The sequence below is a fragment of the Chiloscyllium plagiosum genome, unplaced genomic scaffold (assembly GCF_037043375.1).
Source record: "Chiloscyllium plagiosum isolate Xiang-an unplaced genomic scaffold, Cpla_swu_hap1 HiC_scaffold_37, whole genome shotgun sequence".
In the NCBI taxonomy this organism is placed as follows: Eukaryota; Metazoa; Chordata; class Chondrichthyes; order Orectolobiformes; family Hemiscylliidae; genus Chiloscyllium; species Chiloscyllium plagiosum.
In genome coordinates, this window is record NW_028270175.1 from 13123509 (window position 1) to 13150221 (window position 26713).

A 26713-nucleotide genomic window follows, 5' to 3' on the forward strand; every position below is an offset into this window, starting at 1 on the left:
TGGTTTGTAAATGTGGATTAAATGAGCCATCAAGGCGTCAGTTCTATTATTTTGCCTGAATGGTTAATTAATGCCTTTAGCAGTAGGGTCACTTCTTTCTTTTTTGTTCCAGCTGTTGTCTGCATTTTGAAACATTTATCAAGGCAATATAGATATCTGTATCTCAAAGGTTTGAAGCATTGAAGAATAAATTAGTAACTGAAGCAGATATCAGTTGAGAATGGACATGTCCAAACTTAAATTATACTGAAATTTGAAGTCTGAAGAAAAAGCCCGATATGTTATACTGTCGAAGGTGCTGTCAAGATATGCAGGCTTACAATAGTATAAATCATTCCTATTCATTCTAATAGTATGTGTCAAAATCACACTTGTGGTCATTTGATTTTTGTTACAAAACAAATCAATGTTATTTCGCTCACCAGAATGTGAGTAGTGTACGTGGAAGAGTTCAGGGACATGATTTTCAAATGTCATGCACATGTTTGGGTTCTGTCACATTCAAAACAAATCTCTGATGTGTACACACATTTAGTACACAAGTCCCACAGACAAAACGCATCATGGATATTTGTATAACTTAAAAAATTTGCTCATGTAGGTGTGGCTGATGAGACCAGCATTTATTGCCCATTCCTAATTGCCCCAAGGTCTGTTAAGAGTCAAATACATTGTAATGTGTCCCCAGTCACATGTAGAATGACAGACTTTCCTCTCTAAAGGATTTAGTAAACCAGGTTGGATTAAGAACATAGAAATTGCATGGCACAGGAACAGGCCCTTTAGCCCATGATGTTGTGCTGAACATGATGCCAAATTAAACTAATCCCGTCTGCCTGCCCTTGGTCCATAGTCTCTCCTTTCTTACTTACTGCCATTAACAATAATTACATGGTTAACATTAGGCTAACTTTTTTATTCCAAAATTTTAGTGAATTCCAAGTTTCACCACTAATAAGATTTGAACCCATGCACCCAAAACATTAGCCAGAGACTCTGGATTACTAGTCCAGTGACACTACATTATATGCTGTCACACAATAGTAGTCATCGTTAAGTCAATCCACTGTGATGAAAGCCTCTATTTGTATCCTTTTTTGTACGGAGCAAGTCAGCAATTTATTATTGATAATATGATAGGATGGGCAGAGTGGCTCAGTGGCTAGCACTGCTGCCTTACGGCGCCAGGGACCCAGTTTAAATTCCACCCTAAGGCTGGTGTGGAGTTTGCACATTCTCCCCACATCAGAATGGTTTCCTCCCACTGTCCAAAGATGTGCAAGTGAGGTGGATTGGCCATGGTAAATTGTTCACCTGTGTCCAGTGATGTGCAGGCTATTTGGATTAGCCATGGGAAATGCAGGGTACATCACAAGGATAGAGTTGGGGTTAGGATTGGATGCTCCTCGGAAGATCGGTGTGGATTCAACTGGCTGAATGGCATGCTTCCCTACTGTATGGGATTCTATGATTTATAGACAGCACCATTCCAAAAGATTCTGATTGGTAATATTCAATTCTGCTCAGTAATAGGGGAGGAGCCAGTTGCAAAATGTTCAATAGATTACTTATGAGAATTCAGGGGATACCGAAGAGGAGTTCTAAGGGAACAGAGTGAGGCTGTCAGTCGATTGAAATCTCTAACTGTTGTCTTCTCCATGTTAGGGAATGCTGTTAACTGATAACATTTGGACCAGGCAGCCAGGGTCTAGTGTCAACATCTCCTCTGCCAGAACTTCAGGAATTTTGTCTTAAAGTGAAATAAGATCCATCAAGCAGGTTTCTTTACAGTCTAAGATAGAGGAAAATACCATTGGTCATATTAGTATTTGTTTAAGGAATTAATTTTTTTTTGTGATTCATAGTGTAATGGAATTAGATAAAGACAGTGTACCGCTCACATCTCAGTGAGAACACAGATCAAAAGGTGAGAAAACTAAGAGTTCAAAACAACTCTTTTTTTCTTTTCCATAAAAAAAGCTTAAGTAGTTGTATTGAAATTAGATGCATAGAAGGATTACAAATGTAGTATTTAGAATTCAGTCACTGTCCTTGATGTTATGTGTACACTGTTAGAGCACAAGCCAGAACAAATCTCTAAAGAGGCTCATTCTGAAGCGTGGTATGCAGTTTTGCTCACCCTGAGCCAAAAAGGATGCAAATACAGCAGACAGGGCCAGAGAAGGAAAAAAAATAATTACAAGTTTTGGAAACTGGTTAGGAAGAAAAATTCAAGCAACTAAACCTATTTTCAAAGAAAATAGACTGACAAAATGATCCAGATTTTTAATCGCAAAAAATATAAAAATGAAGTAAAAAGAAGCAAATCAATTTACCTGAACAATTCGACTAGTAATGGAACAAAGAACATAATTTATATTATTTAAATACCTATAGTTAAAATAAATCACCCTGTTCTAAAAAAAATGGAAAACCTTGGGTGTAAGTAGTTGCTTGGAGCAGATAAGGCTAGTTAACTCTATACCTCAATTCAAGATTTCAGTTTCATATTGGATGTTACCAACTGTGGCAATAATCAAAAGAAATATGAATTATTTCAATTGGGTGAAATTATTCTCAAAGTTTATGATAACATCGGCAGCAATTACCTCTTTTTTATTAAGGATCACATACATGAAGGCTCGTCCACATCGTGCTTGTACATGGTTTGGGTTTGCCTTTAGAATTGTGCCAAAATCAAAGATAGCAGTTTTCTTCTGGTTAAGATGTGCATAACATCGTGCCCTGGTGAGGAGTGAAGCTTCATCAGTGCCTCCTAGAACAAAAATAAATATGCAATAAAATACTTAAAACAGCTTTACAACGGGAATTAAATACTAAACTGTTATAGAGTCATAGAAATGTACGGCATGGAAACAAACCCTTCGTTCCAACCCATCCATGCCGACCAGATATCCCAACCCAATCTAGTCCCACCTGCCAGCACCCGGCCCATATCCCTCCAAATCCTTCTTATTCACATACCCATCCAAGTGCCTTTTAAATGTTGCAATTGTACCAGCCTCCACCACTTCCTCTGGCAGCTCATTCCATACACATACCTTTTCCCTCTACTTCAAACTACTCATAAGTCATTTCTTTGAAATGTTACCCCAATCCCTGAACAATTTTCCCCAATTCCCCAGATGTGAAATCACAAATCATTAAGCTCCTGGGGCAGGGGCACTTTTCTCCCAGACCACATTAATCGATGTTTAAAAAGGAGCCAATTTAACCAGACTTTCTTGAATTAACAAGTGCAAGTTTATTAGTCACTAAAGACATGAGAACACATGACAATGCAATGAACATACACACAGATAAGGTCAAAAGTGAATACAAAAAAAGTTTACAAATTACAGATGAGCCTTTGATTTCTTTGAAGATTAGACAGTCATAGAGATGTACAGCACAGAAACAGACCCTTCGGTCGGACTCGTCTACGCTGACCAAATATCCTAAGTTAATCTAGTCCCATTTGCCAGCATTTGGCCCATATCCCTCTAAGCCCTTCCTATTCATCAACCCATCCAGATGCCTTTTAAAAGGTTGTACTTGTTCCAGCCTCCACCACTTCCTCTGGCAGCTCATAATAGAATGTTCAACTCATTACAGTGTATATTACCAGTGGTGCTGACGTTGGTAGATGAATAGTTGATTGAGAAACACTTGGGTGTGCTGGTCAATTGAAATTCTTTTGGCTTGGTTCCTTTTCAGAGTGGCTGGCTAACACCATTCAGTGACAGCATGGTTTTTTTCCTTTTTAAGTCTATCTCTGAAGTACATTAGTATACATTCCAGGATAGAAGGCCACATAGAGCCTAGAGCTGAAGCTGAAGTTGGTTTCTAACCCGGATTTTGTATATCCTTGGAAAGATTAAAACACAAATGTGTCTGCAGGAGATGGATTACTGCTGATAGCAGATTGGGTAGTCAGCCTTTTTTCATTGCTTTCATTTTAGTCTTTCCAATTGAAATTCCCTTGATGCTACACATGTGAGGCATACTATGGGTCCATTCTACCAGATAGTCACTGAACTTACGTATGCAGTCAGTCCTCTTTTAAAAAATTTCATATTTGAATTTAAAGTGGAAAATGTCCATAGATGATCCCATTTAAAGAAAATACAATACACACGTAGTGGAAGTCTTTTAGAACGCATATGTTGAAAATGAAAAAAAAAGTGATACTGACACAGTTGAACTTTGTTCATAAGAAATGTAATTTTCTCAAATTTTTAATTGGCGATGTGAAGATTTAAACAAAAAAAACTTACTACATCAAAACCAGTATAAGTGAATTCAGAATTCCATTAAACCTCTTAATAGATTTCCACGGTAGTTCTATACAACACGATCAATTCAAGAGACCCACACTGGATTCAGCAAAACATATTACAATGCAGCAAGTGTTCAGATAACCTTGGTCTTATGTCATTACCTGCAGAACACATTAATGGCATCATATGGAACCTGTGATTCCTTGTATTATTTTGGTTCATGGCTAATACAAAACCAACATTCTCCTGAAACTTTCCATCTTGTACTCATCAGGATAATTCGCAAGAAATATTAATGTAAACTGAAACCAGTATTTCACTGTGTAAGAGAAAAAAGTACTGATTGGTTGGCAAGTGGGTTCTCACTGGGAGAAATATTGCTCAGAAATCACAGAATTGTTAAGATATGGAAGATGTTTTTGGACCATTATGTCTATATCAGCTTTCCAAAGGACCACAGCTCCGTACTATTTTCTTGTACACTCTCTATAATCATGCATATTATTTCTATTTTTAAAAAAAATCAATTAATGCCCTCTTGAATGTCTCTACCGTATGCAAAACAGTTGTGCACAAGTGGTGCTTTCTCACATTCATTTACATCGATTGCAAATCATTTTAGATGTGCTCTTTCATTCTTGACCCTTTCACAAGCAGGAACAGTTCCTCTGTTTACTCTGTACAGACCTCTCACAATTTGGAAGACTTCATTCCTGATGAAGGGTTTATACCCGAAACATCGATTCTCCTGCTCCCCAGATGCTGCCTGAACTGCTGTGCTTTTCCAGCAGCACACTCTCAACTCTGACTCTCCAGTGTCTGCAGTCCTCACTTTCTCCTTGGAAAACCTCATTCAAATCTCCTCGTAGTCTTTTCTTCTCAGAGGAGGGCAATAATTACAAGCACTGGCCGTTAAGAATGCAATTTGCTTTCCATAATGTCACTTCTGTTGTATTCTAATAATTTCTTTTGTTTTAAATTCAACCAGCAAATTACAGCCCAGCCACTACACATTGGGTAACTTATTGCTCTAGCACAGAATTGATTATTGCATTGAGTTGCTTATTTGACTACTAGTGATTGTTTGACTTGCCGCCCATTTCCAACCCTACATAAACTGGAGTTCACCACAAATTATGCTCCAACAACTTGCAACAAGTTCATTTCAGTCAACAACATTGTTTGCCGAATAGCACTCGTTCTCTATCCACTAGCGCTTCAATTTTTAAACAGTTATCTTGTTGTTCAGAGCCTTCCATTGCCTCACACCCCACCTGCACTGTGCTTAACCTCCTCTTAACCCCTAAAATTTCTGAGAACCATATTTTCAGCACTCAATTTTTAAAAAAAATATTCTTTTCAGGAATATGCACGTCTGACAAGGTCAGCATTTACTATCTGGCTCTAACTATCCTCAAGAAAGTCAATATGAGCTGCCTTTTTGAACTGCTGTAATCTATCTAGAGTAGTTAATCTCATAGTATTGTTAGGGAGTAAAGACTTATTACCCAACAACAGAAAAGAAACAATGATATGGTTCCAAGTCAGGATGCTGTTTTAGGAGGAAGCTTGGCAGATTTCTGCAGTGCATTTGGTATGTTGCACACACTTCTGTCACTGTCTCTCATTTGTGGATACAGTAAATGCAAGATAATGATTGGGGTGGCAATCACACAGTTTGGTTTGTCCTGGATGGATTTGCACTTGGTTCTCTCTTGTTGGAGATGGTCCTTATTTGGCAAGAACAATTCATGTCACAATGACCCCAAGCACGAATGTTGCCCAGGTCTTGCGCTATTTGGACATATCATCAGTAAACAAGAAATCCTCAACAATAAATCTTGTGAAATCAGCACATATCCCAATTGCCGACTTTATTGTAAGGGCACGGTCACTGATGAAGCAGTGTTGGGCCTGGGACGCTATCCCAAGGAGCCCCTCCACTGCATTATCCTACGCTTGAGTGATTGACCTCCAACAACTGCAACAGTCTTTCCTTGTACTCTGTATAAATCAAACCAGCAGAGAGTTTCTCACCAGAATTTCACTAGCTCCAACTTTACTATGGCTGCTTGATGCTATAGTCAAAGGCATCCATCTTATCCTTCCCGTGAATTTAGCCCTTTTGTCCATGTTTGGATCAAAGCTGTAATGAGGCCAGGAGCTGAGGGTGGCCTGGTGGAACCCAAACTGTATGTCATTGAGCGGGTTGACTCAATGCTACGTGATGGTACATCACTAACAACATCCATCACTTCTGATGATTGAGAGTGGACTGATGCCTCTAATTGGCTGGATTGGATATGTCCTAGTTTTTAAAATGGACAGGATACATTTAGGCAATTTTCCAAATTGGTAACTAGATGCCAGTATTGTAATTGTACTGGCTCACTTGATTAGAGGCACAGCTGATAATTGTTCCAAGTCTTTGATCTGCTTCAGTAACATAGCATTTATGCAGCTGATTCAATTGCAGTCATCTAGGCTCCACAAAGAAAAATCTATTCTCTGATTTCCTTTCACTCTCTTTCTACTGCAAGTGGTCAGAAGTGAAGCAAGCAAAAGCCTCGTCCACCCAGTGCCAGGTCCATTTAAAGCCCTACACAGATTTAGAATTGTGCCCAATTCTCAGCATATAACTTCGAGGAGAAAGTGAGGTCTGCAGATGCTGGAGATCAAAGTTGAAACTTTATTGCTGGAACAGCACAGCAGGTCAGGCAGCATCCAGGGAACAGGAGATTCGACGTTTCGGGCACAGGCCCTTCTTCAGGAATCATTCGTGAAGAAGGGCCTGTGCCCGAAACGTCGAATCTCCTGTTCCCTGGATGCTGCCTGACCTGCTGTGCTGTTCCAACAATAAAGTTTCAACTCAGCATATAACTTGCAAACAGAAGGAACAGAGAAAAATGTTAGCACCATTGGATGGGAGTTGTTATATATTGCTGTGTTGTCTGAAAAGAGTTAGGAATTAGATAGGAACCAAAATGTAGGGAAAGTGTGCCAGTGGAGCTACATGCACAATTACACTCGAATGTCAAGTTTGTGTGTGTAATATGACACTAGCTTGTAGGCAGTTTTCAACCAAGGCAACTGGAAAATTAGAACTAAATCAAAGAGCTCTCATCTTTCCAAGATCTGAGAACCAGAAGATTAAAAAAAAAATCCACTCACAACATGAACATACAAAAACAATGTGATTGAAAGACAAACAGACCGATCAATGTACACATATTTATGGTGCTGAGCAAGATTAATGCAGAAATGAGAGTATCTTTACGAAAGGTTTGCCTTTTGCAAAACAGAATTTCTGACAACTTGCCTTTATTGGAATACAACACTAGCAGCAACACTACCAGCAGTGGTAAAAATACCTTCAGAGCAAACTGTATAAAGTAGGCAGCTCGAGAACCACTTAATCAAGCTTCACATAATTAGGTAACTTAGAACTCATTATTTTCTCTTTACTATCCTTTCCAATTTCTAATTTTAAACATTGGCTTGATTAATGTAGCCCAATTTTAAAAGAGAAAACATATAAACCTACATGCTTGCTCTTGACAAGAATTTAAACTTAATGAGTAAATATGGAATCTCATCAATTTAGCACAATCAATTCCTGTTAACCATGGGGACTTTAATATCTGACAAAAAAGTAAAAGCTATTCATTTGATATAAAAAAAAACTAATATGGTTGATGATTTTGCTGTCGTAACAACATTTGGGAAATGTGATGAGAGTTGGCAAATCACTGAGTTTATGAATGGATAATTCCTTTGAAACTTAAGATATTTTAAGTGTCTTAACAGGGTAGATGTGGAGATGTTGTTGCCCTTGTAGTAGAGTCAAGGGCCATACAGCATTACTTACATCCTCTGCAAGACTGCACAAAAAAATGTGGATTAGTATTTTAAGCAGAGGAAAATCAGGGCAATAGAATAGTTATCATCCTTCATAAAACTGCTGGTATAGCTGATTCTGGGTAAAAATATCTAATATAGCCCTTCAAACCTGCATCTATATATCAATTCATCTCAGTTCTCATCCTTTAATTGCTAGAAACCTATACTTCTAAACTAACTAACTGTCTAGTTCTCTTTCAAACACCTCAAGTGATTGAGATTGTACTTGGAGGTAATGTGTTCAACATTCTCGAGCTTTGGTGTAAAATACAGCTAACAACAAAAAAAGGACTCTAATCAATATCTCTGCAATCTCTTACCTAGCCTTGTATGGTTATGTAAATAAAGATAGATAAAGGATATTTTTCCATGAATAACATCATTTCAAATCCTTAAATGCTTTCACTGTGCTGCCTACCTCCACATTGAGGGTGCCAGTGTTCATCTTCACTGATCCATTTAGAGTTCATTTATTGCCTTTATATTTATAAGCACATCGACTAGAAGGGCATTAAATTAGACTGACAATCTTTCACATCAAACAGAACAACACAGCTATTTTGCAAAGATATGATTGGGTAAACAGTATAAATCAGCAATAACTTTTAACTAGCTGGGAGCTTGTACAAGAAATCAGTATTAACAGTTGTGGAAATCACAACTAAGAAACATTCACAGTTAAGTAAATTCAACTTGGTAAATTCACCACAATACAAGCATCTTAAGGAGGTTTGAGATTTGCCTTTGGGTAATTTCTTAACAGAAGGTAGGGCATAATGTTAAAAGCTCAATTAGTGTCAGGCCCATAGTCAGAATGGGGTTAAAAAAAGATCAGCTGACAGTTGCATCAACCTAGTGAGGTCTCAGTTAGTTCCTCATACTATGGAATAGCACATTGAAAAGAGGGATAATACATGGAGAGACAGAAAAACAGTATACAACAACAATACAAAATTTAAAATTGAGTTAAGGGTGCAAGAGCCTACTTTCAGGCTAATTAATCAACTTGTTATGAAACATGAGGTCAGGTTGACAAACACCAATATGAATTCCTGTAAAAAGAAAAACCCAGTGCCAGAGCAACTCATGGCTTGAGACAGATGGGGAATTTATTATATGTGCAATGTTTATAATTTAAGCATAGAATTTAACGACATTCAGTTCTGTGAAGATTAGTGGCAGGTCAAAAGATTGGAACCTTTCAGAATCCAGCAAGGAGTGACATTTATGAAAAAAAGATAACGCCAAAAGAATTGCCCAAGAAATTGAAGATTCCGCTGGGTAATTCCCAGAACACAAAACTCTCAAAATATCCGTTTAAAATCAGAAAATATGAAGGGTTCTACTAAGTTGATGATTTCCTTCCATATTCTAGTTCCTGGATAGTGATTAAAAGTGACCCTCAAACTTATACTACACACGACCCAACATCTCCCACCCACCCCAACTTACCCTTAAAAACACTCAATCATCTACCTGGCACCCTTACCACCTTGGATCCTACTCATTTGGCAGCCTACGCACACAATTATCTTATATAAGCTCCCTTTGCACTACAGCTATCAAAACAGCTGTGATGCTGGACTTTTATGTTTCAGAAAATGGAAACTGACTGCTGTGCCAAAGGGGTATGATTTGAATTCCCCCAACTGTTCTATGCTATGTGGGACTTGTCAGAATGGAAGTATAGTTCTACATTTCAAAAGGGACTCTGATTGGAATCTCTGATCAGAAATGCAGAGCTTATCTTTATAAAAAGGAGTGTACTCGCAATCTGTGAGAGATTGCCATTCCCTGGAAAATCTGGATCAGAGTTTCTACAAGCATATGAAAAGGAAGAGTAGCTGAGATAAGTGGTAGCCCCTGTAGGGATGGTATGGGGAACTCGTAATGGGAAACAAGTCAGTGTTGAACAGGTATTTTGAACGATTCGTCACTGTAGAAGGCACAAAAGATATCCCAGAAATATTTGAAAAACCAAGAGGGAAAAGGCAGGGAGGAAATTTAAAACAAATCACTCTCAAGGCGAAAAAATATAGATATTTGACAAACTACTGGGCTAAAGATTGACAAGTTTCTTGTACCCTTGTATCCATGGGTCTTCCTAGAAATAATTGCAGAGATACCATTAACATTGGTTATCTTCCAAAATTCTTTAGTTTCTGGAAAGTTGAGTAGATTGGAAAACAACAAATATAAACACCATTTAAGAAAGGAGGCGGGGGATCCCAGATGGCGGCGTCCTGTTAGGATCACATTTGCTGGGCCCCGCGCTGCAACACCAACCCAACAGAGCCAGAACCCATCCCAAACACTTAATAGTGAGTAAAAATACAGTAAAGGAGCTAGAAACCTAAAAAAAAAAACAACTCACCTTTGCCCTTACAGCTAGGGAACGCTGAAAAAAAAAGGAGGTAGCTCACCTGGCCCAGCCCTCTGAAGCAGAGGGCTTGCTTACTCAGAAGACCCTGGTTGAGGAGCTGGCCAAATCTCATGAGGTCCTGGGGACGCAGATCCAGGGAGGAAAAAAAGAAGAAAAATAAAACTGAGGAGAAGCTGGCTCCTGTATCTGCTATGCTGCAAAACTTGGGAAAAAGGACCGGATGAGCTCGAGCGCCAGGCTGCAGGGGTAGAGGCAGAGACTGACTCCTCCAAGAGCCGGATTGAAGCTCTGGAAACACAGATCTATGGTCTGTTAGGTCTGGTGGACAATCTCAAAAACAGGAGCAGAAGAAAGAATTTGTGCGTTGTTGGCATACCAGAGGGGACAGAAGGTGAGCAGCCATTGGAGTTCTTCGTGATGTGGTTCCTGGAATTCCTTGGTTTGGAGGTTGAGAAGGGAAAGGTAACAATTGAAAGAGCCCACCAGATCGTGGCACGAAAGCCAGGTGCAGATCAGCGCCTGTGCACTATCCTGGTAAGCTTCCATCATTACAAAGACAAGCAGAGGGTCATGGAAGCCTCTACATTCCAGAGAGGGATTCAAGAGCATTGGTATATGGCGGCTCAAGGGTCATGTTTTTTCAAGACTTCTCGGTGGTGGTGGTGGTTCAGAAAAGGAACAATGGCAACAAGGGGAGATTGAGAGCGCTTGGGATCCAGTATTCTTTAAGGTATCCAGTGGTGCTTCGGATCAATCATAATGGATCCATACATTTGTTCAACTTGCCAGAGAAAGCGAAGAACTTTACTGGCACATTGACTTAAGTTGAACAGCTGAATAGGCGTAGAGGACAGAGCTGTTTGGGTTTGTTTTTCTTTAAAAAGGATTGGTGGAGTCTCCTTTCTGGCAGGGGTTGTGTGAAATGATGCCTGAGATGGATAGAGTTTTTATCTTTAATCTCTATGTTAAAGGGATGGGTTACATAGTTCAGGTTCGTCCTCTCTAGAGTCTAAATGGTCCTATAGAAGGTTATGGCTAAGGATGTGTTTAAGTGGTGCACCTGGAAGATTAGATTAGATTAAATTACTTAGTGTGGAAACAGGCCCTTCGGCCCAACAAGTTCACGCCGACCTGCTGAAGCGCAACCCACCCAGACCCATTCCCCTATATTTATCCCTACATCTAACACTGTGGGCAATTCACCTAACCTGCACATTTTTGGACTGTGGGAGGAAACCGGAGCACCTGGAGGAAACTCACGCAGACACTGGGAGAATGTGCATGGAGTCATTCTCCTGTCAAGAGGAAGATGGCACTTTCCAGGCTTAAAAAGGATAGGGTGAATGTTGCCTTATTACAAGAAACACACTTGGATATTGCAGAGCATTGAAGCTGCAACAGAACTGTTATGACTGGGTTTATTTTTCATCTTTCAATACGAGGAGTAGAGGGGGGTGGCAATTTTAGTTAGAAAGAATTTCCCGTTTAAGTTATTAGAGTGCATTAAAAACACACGGAAGTCTTGTAATCCTTTAAGCTTTGATACCCGAGGAAGAATACAGGATCTTAAGTGTTCACTGACCCCCGGCCCACCCCCTTAAATTTTTGACAGAAACATTTTCTAGAATGGTTAACCTTGCATCTGAACATATTATCATAGGAGGGGATTTCAATTGTCTCAAATATCTCACAGTAGACAGACTGCCCAAAGGCCCGCCAATATCTTCCTTGCGATCTAAACAATTAAAGGATTTGTGTGTTGAATTGGGGTTGGTAGATGTTTGTTGGCACCCTCACCCTACTGGCAGGGACTTCACGTTCTTTTTGAACCCACATAAATGCCATACCAGGATTGATCTTTTTCTGACGCCTGCAGCACATCTGGGCTCGGTGGCATCACGTACAATTGGCAATATCTATTTCCGATCATGCCCCACTGTATTTAATGGTTAAGTGTAAGGATACCATGGTAGCCTCAAGGCACTGGCAACTGGACCCCTTCATCCTCAAGGACAGCAAGTTTATTGCATTCTTTTCTACTGAGTTCAGGGCTTTTTTGGGAAACAGCTAAAGTCTATGCTAGGTGGTTAGTTATTTCCTATTCAGCCGGTAAGAAGTGACAGACGAGTGAGCAGCAACATTAGCTTGAGATGCATCTGAAAGTAGCTGAAAAGGCATACTTTGACAGGCCCTTGCTGGTTAAATTGCAGAGGATCACGGTGCTTTCGTCTGCACTGAACTCCATGCTCACATGGACAGCCAACAGAGAGCTTACATTTGCAAGTTAAAGGCTGTTTGAGCATGGGGATAAGCCGGGCAAGTACCTAGCGTACTTTGCTAGGGAAAGGAGTGTCCCCCAAGCCATTACCTCGATCAGAGAGGACACTGGAAATTTGACCTACAATTCTAAAAGATTAATGCAGCATTCCAGACATTTTACACTGAATTACATCAATCTGAAAGCTGTGAGAATGGGCAGGTTAGGATGGAATCTTAAGAATTTGGACCTTCTGGGAGTGACCCCTGAACAAGAGTCTCTCCTCAATGCCCCATTGTCATAGCAAGAGCTGAAGGGGGCTGTGAGGCAGCTTCAAAGTGGAAAGGTGCCAGGTCCTGACAGGCTCCTCAGTGAGTTCTATAGGAATTTATAAGTATATTGTCAGGGCTGATGCTTAGATTGTTTAATGACTCACAGAGATGGTGGGAGGAGGCCACGACTAAGAGAGGCAAACATCTCTCATTCTTAAAAAAGGGCTGTGCTACCTATAGACTCATTTCACTCCTGGATGTTGACTTCAAAATCCTAAGACTCTGGCATTAAGGCTAGAAGCTGTACTGCCCTCAACCATTAAGGAGGATCAGAGAGGGTTCATAAAAGGTTGCAGATCGACAGACAATGTCAAGAAATTACTTAACATGATCCAAGTATGTCAACAGTGATCGGTACAGAGATTAGTGATCTTAGATGTGGAAAAGACATTTGACAGGAGCGAGTGGCCATATCTTTTTCATACTTTGAAGTGATTTGGCCTGGGAGAGACCTTCATCAGGTGGGTGGAGGTTTTGTATAGTGAACCTCTTGCCATGGTCCTCACTAATGGTGTACAGTCAAGCAGTTTTAATTTTTGTAGGGGCAGTCGACAAAATGAGCATTTTGCCCCACCTGTTGTGTCCCATGTGAATGCTTCCTCTGCTTTTTGCTAGTTCGGCTGGTTCAGTTCTTTTATCTGGTATCGCAAGCGGCCCTGAATTAAATTAACTAAATTGCACTTATCTTACAGACTGGGAGGAGTGGGCCTCCCAAATATCAAAAACTACCAGGTAAGTTCGTTGTTATCTTACGTGAATGGTTGGGCCCGGGGGGGGGGTTGGGGGAGTCCTCACCTCACTTTGGTTAGACATCAAAACACCTCAGGCAAGATGCCCCCTTATTAGCCTGTTGTTCTTAGACAAAATGAGAATAATTAAGAAAAATATTGCCGTAGCCCAATAATTTGCAATAATGTCAAGGTGTGGAGGGCAATGCCTCAGGGGGAGGGCAATATTGCCAAAACATCATTTTTGGCACCCATAGTTGGTATGCCGGGCTTTCAGCCAGGGCTGATGGACTTTGGGTATAAACTGTGGGCAATGTGTCTCTCCTGGACGATTTATTCAAAGGGGACACATTGATGTCCTTTGACCAGGTGGTTCAAAATAACGAATTGCCCAGTAGGGACTGCTTTCATTTATTTTATGTTATAAATTTCATACAAAAAAAAAGAGACCACACTTCTAATGGATCCTTCTAGGTCTGACATGGAGAAGAGCCTGTTGAATGCTGAGGGTACATTAACTGTAAGCAACGCTTATCATCTACTGGGGGAGGCTCCCTCGGATGAAACCGAACGGCTCTGTAAAGGTATGGAGAGGGAGTTGGATGTTGAGATCTCTTCTGAAATATGGGAACTTATCTGGGAAAATGCAAGAAGGATCTTGATTTGCAACAGGACCCACACCTTGCAATTGGAGCTTCTCCACAGGGTTCATCTAGCCCCAGACCACCTCGCTAAATTTAAAGCAGGAGCATCTCCAAAGTGTCCTAAAAGTAAAGCAAGTCTTTGGTCCTGCCACAGACTGTGGGCATACGGGAGCGCTGTGATAGGGGAAATCGAGAAAGCTTTGAGGACGGAGGTGGAGGGGGACCCTGTGTCTCTTCTTCTTTGCTTTGTTAAAGCACTTTCATTACATGCACACACACACACACAAAAAAAAAAGGCTTTTCAGTATCCTCACTTTTTGTGCAAGAAAGAACATTCTATTAGGGTGGGTGTCGGAAAATCTCCCTGGTTGCTGGCGGGCTGGCATAAGCTAGTCATGGAGCACATCCCCTTGGACTTTCCTACAAGTATGGTACACCATAAAAATGAGAATTTCTATAAGACGTGGTGGCCTTTTTTGGATTACCTGGATACAGATTTGTCTGCCATACTAATAAGAGCCTTTATATAGCCATGGCAATTCTACGTAATGAATCTGGGATCCAGAGGGGAGGATCTATGAGCATTTGAATATATATATAAACTAATGTGCTCAATGATCGAGGGCTAATGCTTTGTTTTGCGAAGCTATGTTATAGTTATTATCATTATTATTATTGTTAAGATTTTCCTTTTGTTAACTTAGTTATTAGTTGTTATTTATGTAATTAGTGGATTTGTTTTTTAATATTGGTTTGAATTGTTTGGTTTTGCATTTGTTGTAATATTCCAAAGAAAAAATTACTTTTTTGCTAAAAATAAAAATATCCTTAAAAAAAGTAAAAGGAGGCAGATAGAAATCAGGAAACATTACGCTAGTTAGTCCAACCCAACATGGGAAAAATCCTAGGATCAATTATTCAGGAAGTAAAAGCAGGCCATTTAACAAAAATATATGACTAGGCAGAAACAACATGATTCTGTAAAAAGGAAAGTGGTCAACTAATTGGGAAAATAACAAGCAGGACAGATAATGGGGAACAAGGGAGTCATGCATTCACTGAAGATGTAAGGTTTCACCTTACATCTTGGAAGACTGCTGCCGTTCTTCTAGCTCTTCAGCATCCATTATATTCCCTCTTTGATTGCTCCTGTTGTGCAGGGCACAGCATGAAAGGATTATACAGTACACTACATTCAGGTGTTACTGCAAGGCATCCCGATACCAATACAAGCACTGGAACTTCATCTTCAGAAGGACTATCATCTGCTCCATGATAGTTTTCACTAAAGATCGGGCAGCACAGTATCTATCCTCTGCCTCAGTCAGGAGATCGTACAAAGGAGTCAATCATGGTTTCAGACGTTAGCCCTTGCACCCCAGTAACCATCCTTGTAAGGCATTTGACCTTTCAAAATTAAACAGCATGAGATTTCTCCAGGATACGGGCACCATGGCAGCTTCCAAGGTACGCAATGCAAACTCAGATGTCTACTGAAGACCACAGTTAACTGGTGCACTGATAAATCCTTTTTCTGTTGAAAAAGTTGTTGCATTACAATATTGTGCTTTCAACACAATGTACAGTTTACAGCACCCTGTATCTGGGTAAGTCAGCTATGTTGGCAAAGCTTACTGCCTAGGCTACAATGACCTAGTTATGGAGAAACAAGATAAAACCCTGTGATATAACAATCTTGATACATTTGAGGATTGAGAGATTCTTCACAGATACCCAGCGCATCCTTAGAAGCATCCAGTTACTCAAAAAATTGAGTACAACTGTCACATTGACAACTACTGGAATAGGATGACCATCCACCCTTCAGGTCTCAAATCCTGCTTTAGACGGCATAGTTCTGTGAAGTGTCCAGAGACATCCCAGTCTGCAGTTACAATGTACCTCTTCCATCTGGAGGAAATGGAGGTGAGGGCAATAGGCTCTGGATTTCTGTAATTTCCTTCACATCCTGAAGGGACCTTCAGCTACAACTTCCTCACGTGGAGACTATTCATCAGTCTCTGGAGATTATTGCTGGTCCTGGGCTGGCTAGAATTTGTTCCTCATCAATTTCTCCATGTCTAGCTTCGTAGAGATGATAACCTGTGCGTGGCTAGATCTAATGAACCTCGGTGAGGAATTTCAGAAATAAAATATGTTCTTAATATTCTGAGCAATCACATTCACCTCACACACTGATGACAATTCCCAGCATAGTCCTCCATACAATGAGGCATGGAGGACTTGGACAAGGAGGGCCATGGACATTGTTCCAACATGCACAGCACATGCCAAGTTGTGAAAATACTGCAGATGATTGTAATTGCGGCAGGACTATTGAAACACAAACTCTGTCATTTAAATGCCACTTCCAGATTTGTCCTATCTTCTGTCTACTCTCCTCAATCTTTGCAAGACGTGGTCCTAACTGACCTCAGCTCTTCACCTCTGTTTCTTCAAAAACAAAAATTCCGTCAGCTTAAGTTTACACATACTCACACTCGCAGAAAGTGAGAGGGTGAGAGGTCATGCACTTTGGTAGAAAGAATAGAGGCATGGACTATTTTCAAAATGGAGAGAAAATTCAGAAGTCTGAAGTGCAAAGAAACTTGGGAGTTCCAGTCGAGGATTATCTCAAGGTAAACTTGCAGGTTGAGTCAGTAGTTAGGAAGACAAATGCAATGATGGCATTTATTTTGTGAGGACTTGAATATAAAAGCAGGGATGTACTTCGGAGGCTCTGGTCATACACCATTTGGAGTACTGTGCGCAGTTTTGGGCCCCATATCTCAGGAAGGATGTACTGGCCCTGGAGCATGTTCAGAGGAGGTTCACGAGAATGGTCCCAGGAATGAAAAGCTTAACAAATGAGGAATGTTTGAGGACTCAGTTTATAACCAATGAAGTTTAGAAGGATGAGGAGAGATCTAAGTGAAACTTACAGAATATTGAATGGCCTGGACAGAGTAGATGTTGGGAAGATGTTTCCATTGGTAGGAGTACCAGGACCAGAGGGCATAGCCTTGGAGTAAAATGGGTAGACCTTTTAGAACGGAGATAAGGAGTAACTTCTTCAGCCAGAGAGTGGTGAATCTATGGAATTCCTTGCCACAGATGGCTGTGGAGGCCAGGTCAGAGTATATTTACGCCTGAGGCAGACATATTCTTGATTACCAAGGAATCAAGGGTTACGGGGAGAAAGTGGGAGAATGGGGTGGAGAAACTTATCCGCCATGTTTGAATGGTGGAGCACACTCAAATGGACTGAATAGCCTAATTTCTGCTCCTAGGTCTTATGGTGTTATTGAGATTCAGGCAGTGTAGTTGGAAGTAACTATTACCAGTTCAGTAAGGGGCTAGAACCAGGGGACACTTTAAAAAGGTGATGGGTAAAAGAACCAGACACATGAAGAAAAACATTCGTATGCAACGTGCAATTACAATTTGGGAGATACTGCCTAAAAGGTTGGTGGAGGCAGACTCAATTCTGGCTTCTGAACAGGAATTGGACAAGCAGAAATACTACAAGGAAACAAAAGGGAGTGAAAATAGCTGAATTTCTCTTGCACATTTTGGGACAAATGGCCTTATTTGGGAATGTAACCATTGTATGATTACAAAACAAAGGGATTATTTTTACATCCTCACGCAAAATATAGATAGAATCGACCGTTTCTGCTCAGGATGCAGCTTTGAAATAGATTTGAAAATGAGCACAAGCTAACGAGGGACGTGGAAGCTCCAGTGGAAGTAGGCAAGAGGAATGGGAATACTGAACAAGCAGCATCATATACAGCAGAGATAATTTTGAGTCAAGCGTTTCTGTAGGGTGGAACTTGGATTTAGAATGAAAGCAGGTTGGAGGTCACAAAGACATTCATGAGAAAATTCCTTCGCAAAGGGTTAAGGATAGCATTACTTCACTGATGAAAGATGACGAATTGGTGGACTGGATATCAAAAGCTGTTCTACCCCAACCTCAAAGGCAGTAAATACTAGGATAATTGGAACCTTCAAGAATGAAAGTGAAAGTTATATTGGCTAACAGTATCAGACAAATGGAGTGGAGGTTCAAATCAGCCACACCCCAAGCCAATGCCAATTCAAGCTCAAGTGGTGAATGATCTGACTATTTCTTGTTCTTACTCAACTTAGTGCTCAAAATCTAATGGTAAGAATAAAATTCTGCATGTTAATAAATGTGGATAAGTTTGTCATAGCAGCCTCAGTGTTTATGAATTGTGTACAAACCCTGAGATTTCCAGTCTTCCTGATTCACTGAGTGTTAAGTCTCATCATTCCCCCCATGTCATTCTTAGGATATTAATATAATCCTGATCCAAGTTTCATCTCACTGATCACATCTAGTCTAACGAACAACCTCCGCCACTAACCTGATAAAATTATTGCCAGAGAGAGATAGGCCACTGCTTCCTTTACATATGTGTCACCTTCCTTATTTTGTAGGATTGACATTGCACTGGAATGGCAATGTTTCTGCATTAGGTCTCGATCTTCTGACTTGAAAATGTCCATTATGGGTAGGAGGCAGGAAGTATCACCGATCTCAATGACTTTCTTTATTAGCTTTAAAAAAGAAGAAATGTTTGGTGAGACCTCAAAAATTGGAGGCCCTTTAAATTACTGACCCTTCCTCAGCAATTAATTACTGGAAAATACGGTATCTGGAAAGACAAGACTCTTTAGTCAGCCCCAGTATGCAGTAACAATTTTAATTACAAAGTCCCTTATAAGCTTCTCTGAAAACTTTCTTTTGCAAACTTGTCTCATTTTGGTGAGTTTGCTGAGCCCAGAGTTGATATTTGATTGTATGTCCTTTCCATAATATATCCATATCTGAAAGTCATAATACACAGCTGGCTAAATAGTGTAAAGTGGTGATTTACAGTATAACTTACAAACCTAAGATCATGAATTCAAATCCTGCCCCATTGAGTTACTGAATAAAATTTGCAACAGTGAAAATTAAACCAATTCACTCAATGTTCAAAAGGAATGAAAGGAAATCTGCCACACTTGCCTACATGCAACTCTGGTCTCACGTTATGTGTGGACTCTAAGTGCCTGTCAAGATAACCAAGATATATAGATTGTTGTGACTGTAATGAAGTCAGCCATATGGACTCAGAGAATGAGTTCCCTGATTGGGGCTGTCAGGGAACCCTGGCTGATAGATATAAACAGAAGTGTCAGAGATTCTGTTCATTCTAACAGCTGACTCAGAGGAAGTCTGACCAATGTCAAGCACTATGCACAGGTAAATAAAGGGCAAGTTGGATGATGAGATACTGGCTTCTGTAGAGTTGCTTTAGTGGCAACAAGAGAAAACAATATATACTCCTGAAGAAATTAACTTGCAAACAGTCATCTTTGAGTTGGGGTGAATATTTCGGGCATGAAGTTGGGAAACTTAACTTGTTTCATCCTGCCGAAGTCTGGGCCCATGTGTGGAAATAATGCATTTTCCACTACCCCATACAAAAGACATTGAGGCAGATGAAAAACAGAGCAATTCTCCTGACAGCTTGTGGACCTGCTGCTTTTTCAGTTATTAAGCACCAGAGAATAAAACATTTCAAGATGTTGAAGGATATAGTTAAGGAATATTATGACCCTAAGCCTTTTCTAACTAATGAGATTACTCAGCTGTTTGAGAATTAGGGAAACAGTGTTGTGATTTTTGACGAGGTTAAGGTGACTGGCAAAGGCATGTGACTTTGGTTTAACCCTTACTGAGAGGCTGAGACACCATTTGGTATGTGGGATTAATGATATAACTATGCAAAAGTACCTACTAGCTGAAGCCCAAGTAGACTTCAAACAGGCACTGCAGCTGGGTTTGTTATTAAAAAATACTGCAAAATGAATTAGAGGGTATGCTGATGATAGTGGACAGCCTTGCCAGACTAACTGAGTTTGGGGAACACCATCACAAGGGAAGACAATTGCATAGCCTCACTCAGGACATATCCTTTAATGGAGGGTCTCTCGGTCAGCGATCAGCAAAACCCCAAAACAAAGCCCATGCCTCAGCCAAATGAAGATGGAAGCAGGCTGGAGGTCATAAAGGCATTCATGAGAAATTTCCTTGGGGTGTGGCTGAAACAAAAAGGGTCATCACAACTAGAACTGAAACCTTTCTGGACACAATGAGACCAGATCACCATAGTGGACAGCTTTTTATTAAGGGGAGCAAGAGTGTTTGTCCCGATAAAGCTCACTGTCAGATACTGGCTGAACTCCACTAGGAGAAAGTGAGGACTGCAGATGCTGGAGTTGAGAGCTGAAAAGGTGTTGCTGGAAAAGCGCAGCAGGTCAGGCAGCATCCAAGGAGCAGGAGAATCGACGTTTTGGGCATGAGCCTTCCTGAAGAAGGGCTCATGCCCAAAACGTCGATTCTCCTGCTCCTTGGATGCTGCCTGACCTGCTGCGCTTTTCCAGCAACACCTTTTCAGCTCTCAACTCCACTAGGATCATCCAGTAGTGTCCAAAACAAAGAATTTGGCAAGAAGTTGTATGGTGGCCAGGACTGGATGCAGATAGAACCACGTTGGTGGGGTTGTGCCCAGATTGCCAACAAGGACAAAAATTAACGACAGTAACTCTCCCATCTTCGTGGAAATAGTTGGGGAAACCCTGGACTCAGTTACTTGTGACTATGCCAACCCTTTCATGGCTCAATGTTCTTAGTCATTGTAGATGCCCACTCAAAGTGATTGGGCACGCAGAGTTCATTCGTCAAACACTGGGACAACAACAGAGAAGCTGCAAACATCTTTTGCAATACATGGATTCCCAGAGGTGTTGGTCACAGACTATCAATTACCAACAAGGAATTTGAGTATTTCCTGAAGTTGAATGGCATTCAGGACAGCTCCATACAATCTATTGTCCAATGTCTGGTGGAAAGAGCAGCCTAAACTTTAAAGGTAACCTTAAAAAAACAGCCTACAGCTTCACGTGATACCAAACTGTCTTGGTTCCTATTTGATGATTGGACCATGCCTCATGTAACTACGGGGATTGCTCCAGCAGAGTTGCGAATGGGGAGAAGACTCTGCATCAGGATAAATCTTATCTTTTTAGATCTGGGGGCCAGGGGTGTGGTGGTAGTGATGAAGCAGCATCAGGAGACGAGATTCTGCTACTCGAGTGAAACAGTTTACTTCAGGGAACAAATGTGGTGCCAAAATAACTGAATAGTCCCTGCATGGGTATAGGCATGGTCGATGAGGGGTCATGGTCCCAAGACGTACAAAGTTCAGGTAGATGATGTGGACCTGAACTCGTGTGTAGATCAAAAAAGCTGCAAACATGGCAGGAGCAATATGTACCCAGTTCCTCAGAACAGCTGGAAAGGCTGTCGGAACCTGTTGGTTCTCCCCCTTTGTCATCTTCGAAGAAATTTCACAGTCTGGGATGAACACAGCAGACGTCGCCACTTCAAAGCATTTATTCCTTGAAGTGGAGAATGAATTTCTTCTATGATGCTCTGGGTGCAAAATGTAGGCTACAGTCCAGTACACACTGCCCGTATCTGAGGCGGAGTCCGAAGGATCCAGATCTGGTGCAAAAACACCACAGGGGTGTCTACAAGAAGAAGAGCAGCCTACGTCCCCAGATCTGGTGGGGTGGGGGCTGTGTGCGCAGATGCAATTACTGTAGCAAGATCAGCCAGGTGGACCTCATAGAATGAGTTCCCTGATTGGACCAGGTTAACAGCCCCAATCAGGGAGCCCTGGCTGACATTTATAAACAGGATTGAAGTTCTGTTCACTCAGTGGCCGAGGAAGCTGGGCCTGTGACAAGTACTGTGCATGTGTAAATAAAGGCCGACTTAGTGACAGGATACGGGCGTTTGTGGAGTTATTTCGTACATAATAAGTCTTTGCATTGAGAGTTTAGATAAGGTTGTAATGACTCTCCTAATCAATTTCCTGACTGCTGATTAAACCAAACTTGTTAACACAATATTTATACACTTTTGTACAGTACAATAGGCAAAATAAAACCATAGTCATGTGTTTATTACGAATCCAATCTTTTTGTTATGGATGTAAATTCCCCAAAAAGGGTGAATGACCACAAGCCATCAAATTACTCCCCCTTCAAAAAACTGGATTTTTTTCCTCATTTCCAAAAGACATAAAACTATCAATTTAATACCATGTCGTTGTGTTTGAAAGGTGACCTTCCCATGGTCCTAGCAGGACTGGAGCCAGCAAGCGTCTATGTTCATTCCTATTGTCATATAAAGCCCATAATTTAGGTTTATTAGATTAGATTCCCTACAGTGTGGGAACAGACCCTTCGGCCCAACAAGTCCACACCGACCTTCAAAGAGCAACCCACCCAGACCCATTCCCCTACCCTACATTTTTTTTTAAACCCCTGACTAATGCACCCAACACTATGGGCAAGTTAGCATGGCCAGTTCACCTAACCTGCACATCTTTGGACCGTGGGAGGAAACCGGAGCACCCGGAGGAAACCCACGCAGAGACGGGGAGAACGTGCAAACTCCACACAGTCTGTCGCCTGAGGCGAGAATTGAACCCGGATCTCTGGCGCTGTGAGGCAGCAGTGCTAACCACCGTGCCACCCACTACCACAACAATTCCAATTTAGTTTTTAAAAAATGGGGAAAGAATCAATTGGTTGAAGATTAAAGAAATTTCAAAAGAAGAGCAAAAGTACATTAAAATGGGAGGAAGGAAAATTTTAAGTAATGGCTATCTCCGACTAAATGCCCACATCCTTGTACTATATCTACAATTCTAGTGCAAGGAATCGCCACAGCTTTTTTAATTAAAAATAAAAGTGTTTCAAATAGGAAAGAGAAGACAGAACAACTGACGACTGGGGTTGTTACAAAGCATGCAATGAGGTGGTGGTGTTAAAATGGGAGTAGCAGTACTGGTAACAATAATGCAGACTCAGCACAGGTTTTGCATTTCAATGGCGATGATCCTTCAGATTAGATACAGTTGAGCTGTTGACAATTTACGGTCAGTTGTTTTTAGAAACAAAATCAATGATTTGGTACAAAAGTGAACTAATGGAGTATTTGTACTTCATGCATACGAGGAATCAACATGGTGTGGAGGAAGGAGAGAGAGAGTAAGAAAATGTAGATGAGATCATCATTAACGGGGGAAGAAAGTTAAAAGGCAGATAAACAAAGTAACGGAGTTGGTGGAAGATGAATGAGATGTAGGGTAGGGAGAATGCATTAACATCAAGGAGAATAAAGAACTTGTACATCATTTGGTACATAGTCTGAGCAGTCCACTAGACAGCTTAATGTTTCTGATCCAATGATGTAGAAAATTTGGTGCTACAGTCTGACCAAAATGGAAAGTTTGGAGTTGGTGGCCTGAGCTGCACACTTGTACATTCTTGGGCTGGAAGTTCAGCAGAAAAGCACTATTCGCACTCCAGTGCCAGAAGACTGAAGGTTGGCTAACATGGTGCCACGATTTAAGAAAGGTGGTAAGGACAAGCCAGGGAACTCTAGACCAGTGAGCCTGACGTCAGTGGTGGGCAAATTGTTGGAGGGAATCCTGAGGGACAGGATGCACATGTATTTGGAAAGGCAAGGACTGATTAGGGATAGTCAACATGGCTTTGTGCATGGGAAATCATGTCTTGCAACCTTGCCTGAGATTTCTGAAGAAGTAACAAAGAGGATTGATGAGGGCAGAGCTGTAGATGTGATCTATATGGACTTCAGTAAGGCGTTCGACAAGGTTCCCCATGGGAGATTGGTGAGCAAGATTAGATCTCATGGAATACAGGGAGAACTGGCCACTTGGATACAGAACTGGCTCAAAAGGTAGAAGGTGGTGGTGGAGGGTTGTTTTTCAGACTGGAGGCCTGTGACCAGTGGAGTGCCACAAGGATTGCTGCTGGGTCCACTACTTTTCATCATTTATATAAATGATCTGGATGTGAGCATAACAGGTATAGTTAGACAGTTTGCAGATGACACCAAAACTGGAGGTATAGTGGACAGTGAAGGTTACCAGCGGTTACAATGGGATCTTGATCAGATGGGCCAAATGGGCTGATGAATGGCAAATAGACTTTAATTTAGATAAATGCGAGATGCTGCATTTTGGGAAAGTAAATCTTAGCAGGACGTATACACTTAATGGTCAGGTCCTCGGGAGTGTTGCTGAACAAAGAGACCTTGGAGTGCAGGTTCATCACTCCTTGAAAGTAGAATCACAAGTAGATAGGATAGTGAAGGCGGCATTTGGTATGCTTTCGTTTATTGGTCAGAGTATTGAGTACAGGAGTTGGGAGGTTAAGTTGTGCAGGACATTGGTTCGGCTACTTTTGGAATATTGCGTGCAATTCTGGTCTCCTTCCTATCGGAAAGATGTTGTGAAACTTGAAAGGGTTCAGAAAATACTTATAAGGTTGTTGCCAGGGTTGGAGGATTTGAGCTACAGGGAGAGGCTGAACAGGCTGGGACTGTTTTCCCTGGAGCATTGGAAGCTGAGAGGTGACCTTATAGAGGTTTATAAAATCATGAGGGGCATGGATAGGATAAAAAGACAAAGTCTTCTCCCTGGGGAGGGGGAGTCCAGAACGAGGGCATTGGTTCGGGGTGAGAGGGGAAAGATATGAGAGACTTAAGGGGCAACCTTTTCACAAAGAGAGTGGTACGTGTATGGAAGTCAGAGGAAGTGGTGGAGGCTGGTACAATTTAAAAGGCATCTGGGATGCGTATATGAATAGGAAGGGTTTGGAAGTATATGGGCCAGGTGTTGACAGGTGGGACTGGATTGGGTTGGGATATCTGGTCGGCATAGACGAGTTGGACCAAATGGTCTGTTTCCGTCTTGTACATCGTTTTGACTCTATGACCCAGCCCCTCCTGCCTCTCAGATTTCCTGCTGTGATAGGCAATATGCCATTCATCCTGCAGAGACATTCCCACAGGTACCATACTCATTTTACACACCTCCTCAGTAAAATTCTATTCATACCCATACAAGTTTCAACACTTCAAACACTTCACTGGCTAGAAAATATTCAGAAGTTGTGAATGGCAGTTATAAATACAAGTCTTTCTGTTCTCATATAGTTATGTAGCATGACCATTTCTCAGTATAATGCCAAATTACCTCCTATGTAGTGTTCCCACTTTAGTGCCATACTTTCACACAGAACGTCAGCTACTTTGCAGACTATTTGAACAAAATCTCCAATCTATATCCATTTCACTGTTCGGCTTTCTCTCTAGTTAGCTTAAATCTGTCCCCAATGGCTTAAGATTTAAACTGTAATTCTCTACTGCATATTTCATAATCAAATTCCGTCAAAGACCATTTGAAATGTTCCATTGAAGCAATTTGAAAAAAAACATTTTTGGCTGACTGTAGAAATTCTGTAATCTGTGGTTTTGGTGCCATCTTGTGGTTAAAAAAAAAAATAGGTTTAGAAGCTATGGGATTTTCTCTACTTAGCAAATGTTACACCAAGATTTTTTTTTAAATTTCAAATTTTGAAAATATATGAGAAATTTCCTCAAAAATAATCCAACTAGCAACCTTGGTATAGGTAAAAATCAGAGAACCAGAAAAGGAAAGACCTTTAAAATGTTCATAGACAAAACCCCACATTGTCTCTTTTCTTCTGATGGAAATGTGTTGCTGGAAAAGCGCAGCAGGTCAGGCAGCATCTAGGGAACAGGAGAATCGACGTTTCGGGCATTAGCCCTTCTTCAGGAAGGGCTAATGCCCGAAACGTCGATTCTCCTGTTCCCTAGATGCTGCCTGACCTGCTGCGCTTTTCCAGCAACACATTTCCATCTCTGATCTCCAGCATCTGCAGACCTCACTTTCTCCTCTTTTCTTCTGATGTCAATCAACCCTTTGTTTCTCTACAGATGTCTCAGTGACTCTGATCACTTTTATACTATCTGCTTCGATAGGTCAGGTTTTGATAATCCTTTTGATGAAGAAATAACCCCCTGCCACCCACCCTCAATTGTTATGCAAAGTTTAAATTGTGTTTCCCATGATTAAAACATCTCATTCAAATTGGAGCATGAGAAAAGGGATTGGGAAACCGCATTACAATTCATTAAGACATGGAAGTTATGCAGTGAAAGGCAGAGAACATAGTTAAAAGGACAAATAAATATTGAAACAGAGG

At 41.0% G+C, this 26713-nt stretch overlaps 1 protein-coding gene across 1 annotated transcript in view; it reads right to left on the reverse strand.

Annotated features, from left to right (window-relative positions):
* Nucleotides 1-26713, reverse strand: part of ttc34 (tetratricopeptide repeat domain 34) — a 76915-nt gene that overhangs the window by 22444 nt on the left and 27758 nt on the right. Inside the window, exons 4-5 of the mRNA XM_043676071.2 lie at nucleotides 18919-19111; nucleotides 2610-2776 (exon numbers count right to left, since the gene is read on the reverse strand). Of these exons, the coding sequence (XP_043532006.1) occupies nucleotides 2610-2776; nucleotides 18919-19111 (360 nt within the window). The remainder of the gene's footprint in view (nucleotides 1-2609; nucleotides 2777-18918; nucleotides 19112-26713) is intronic.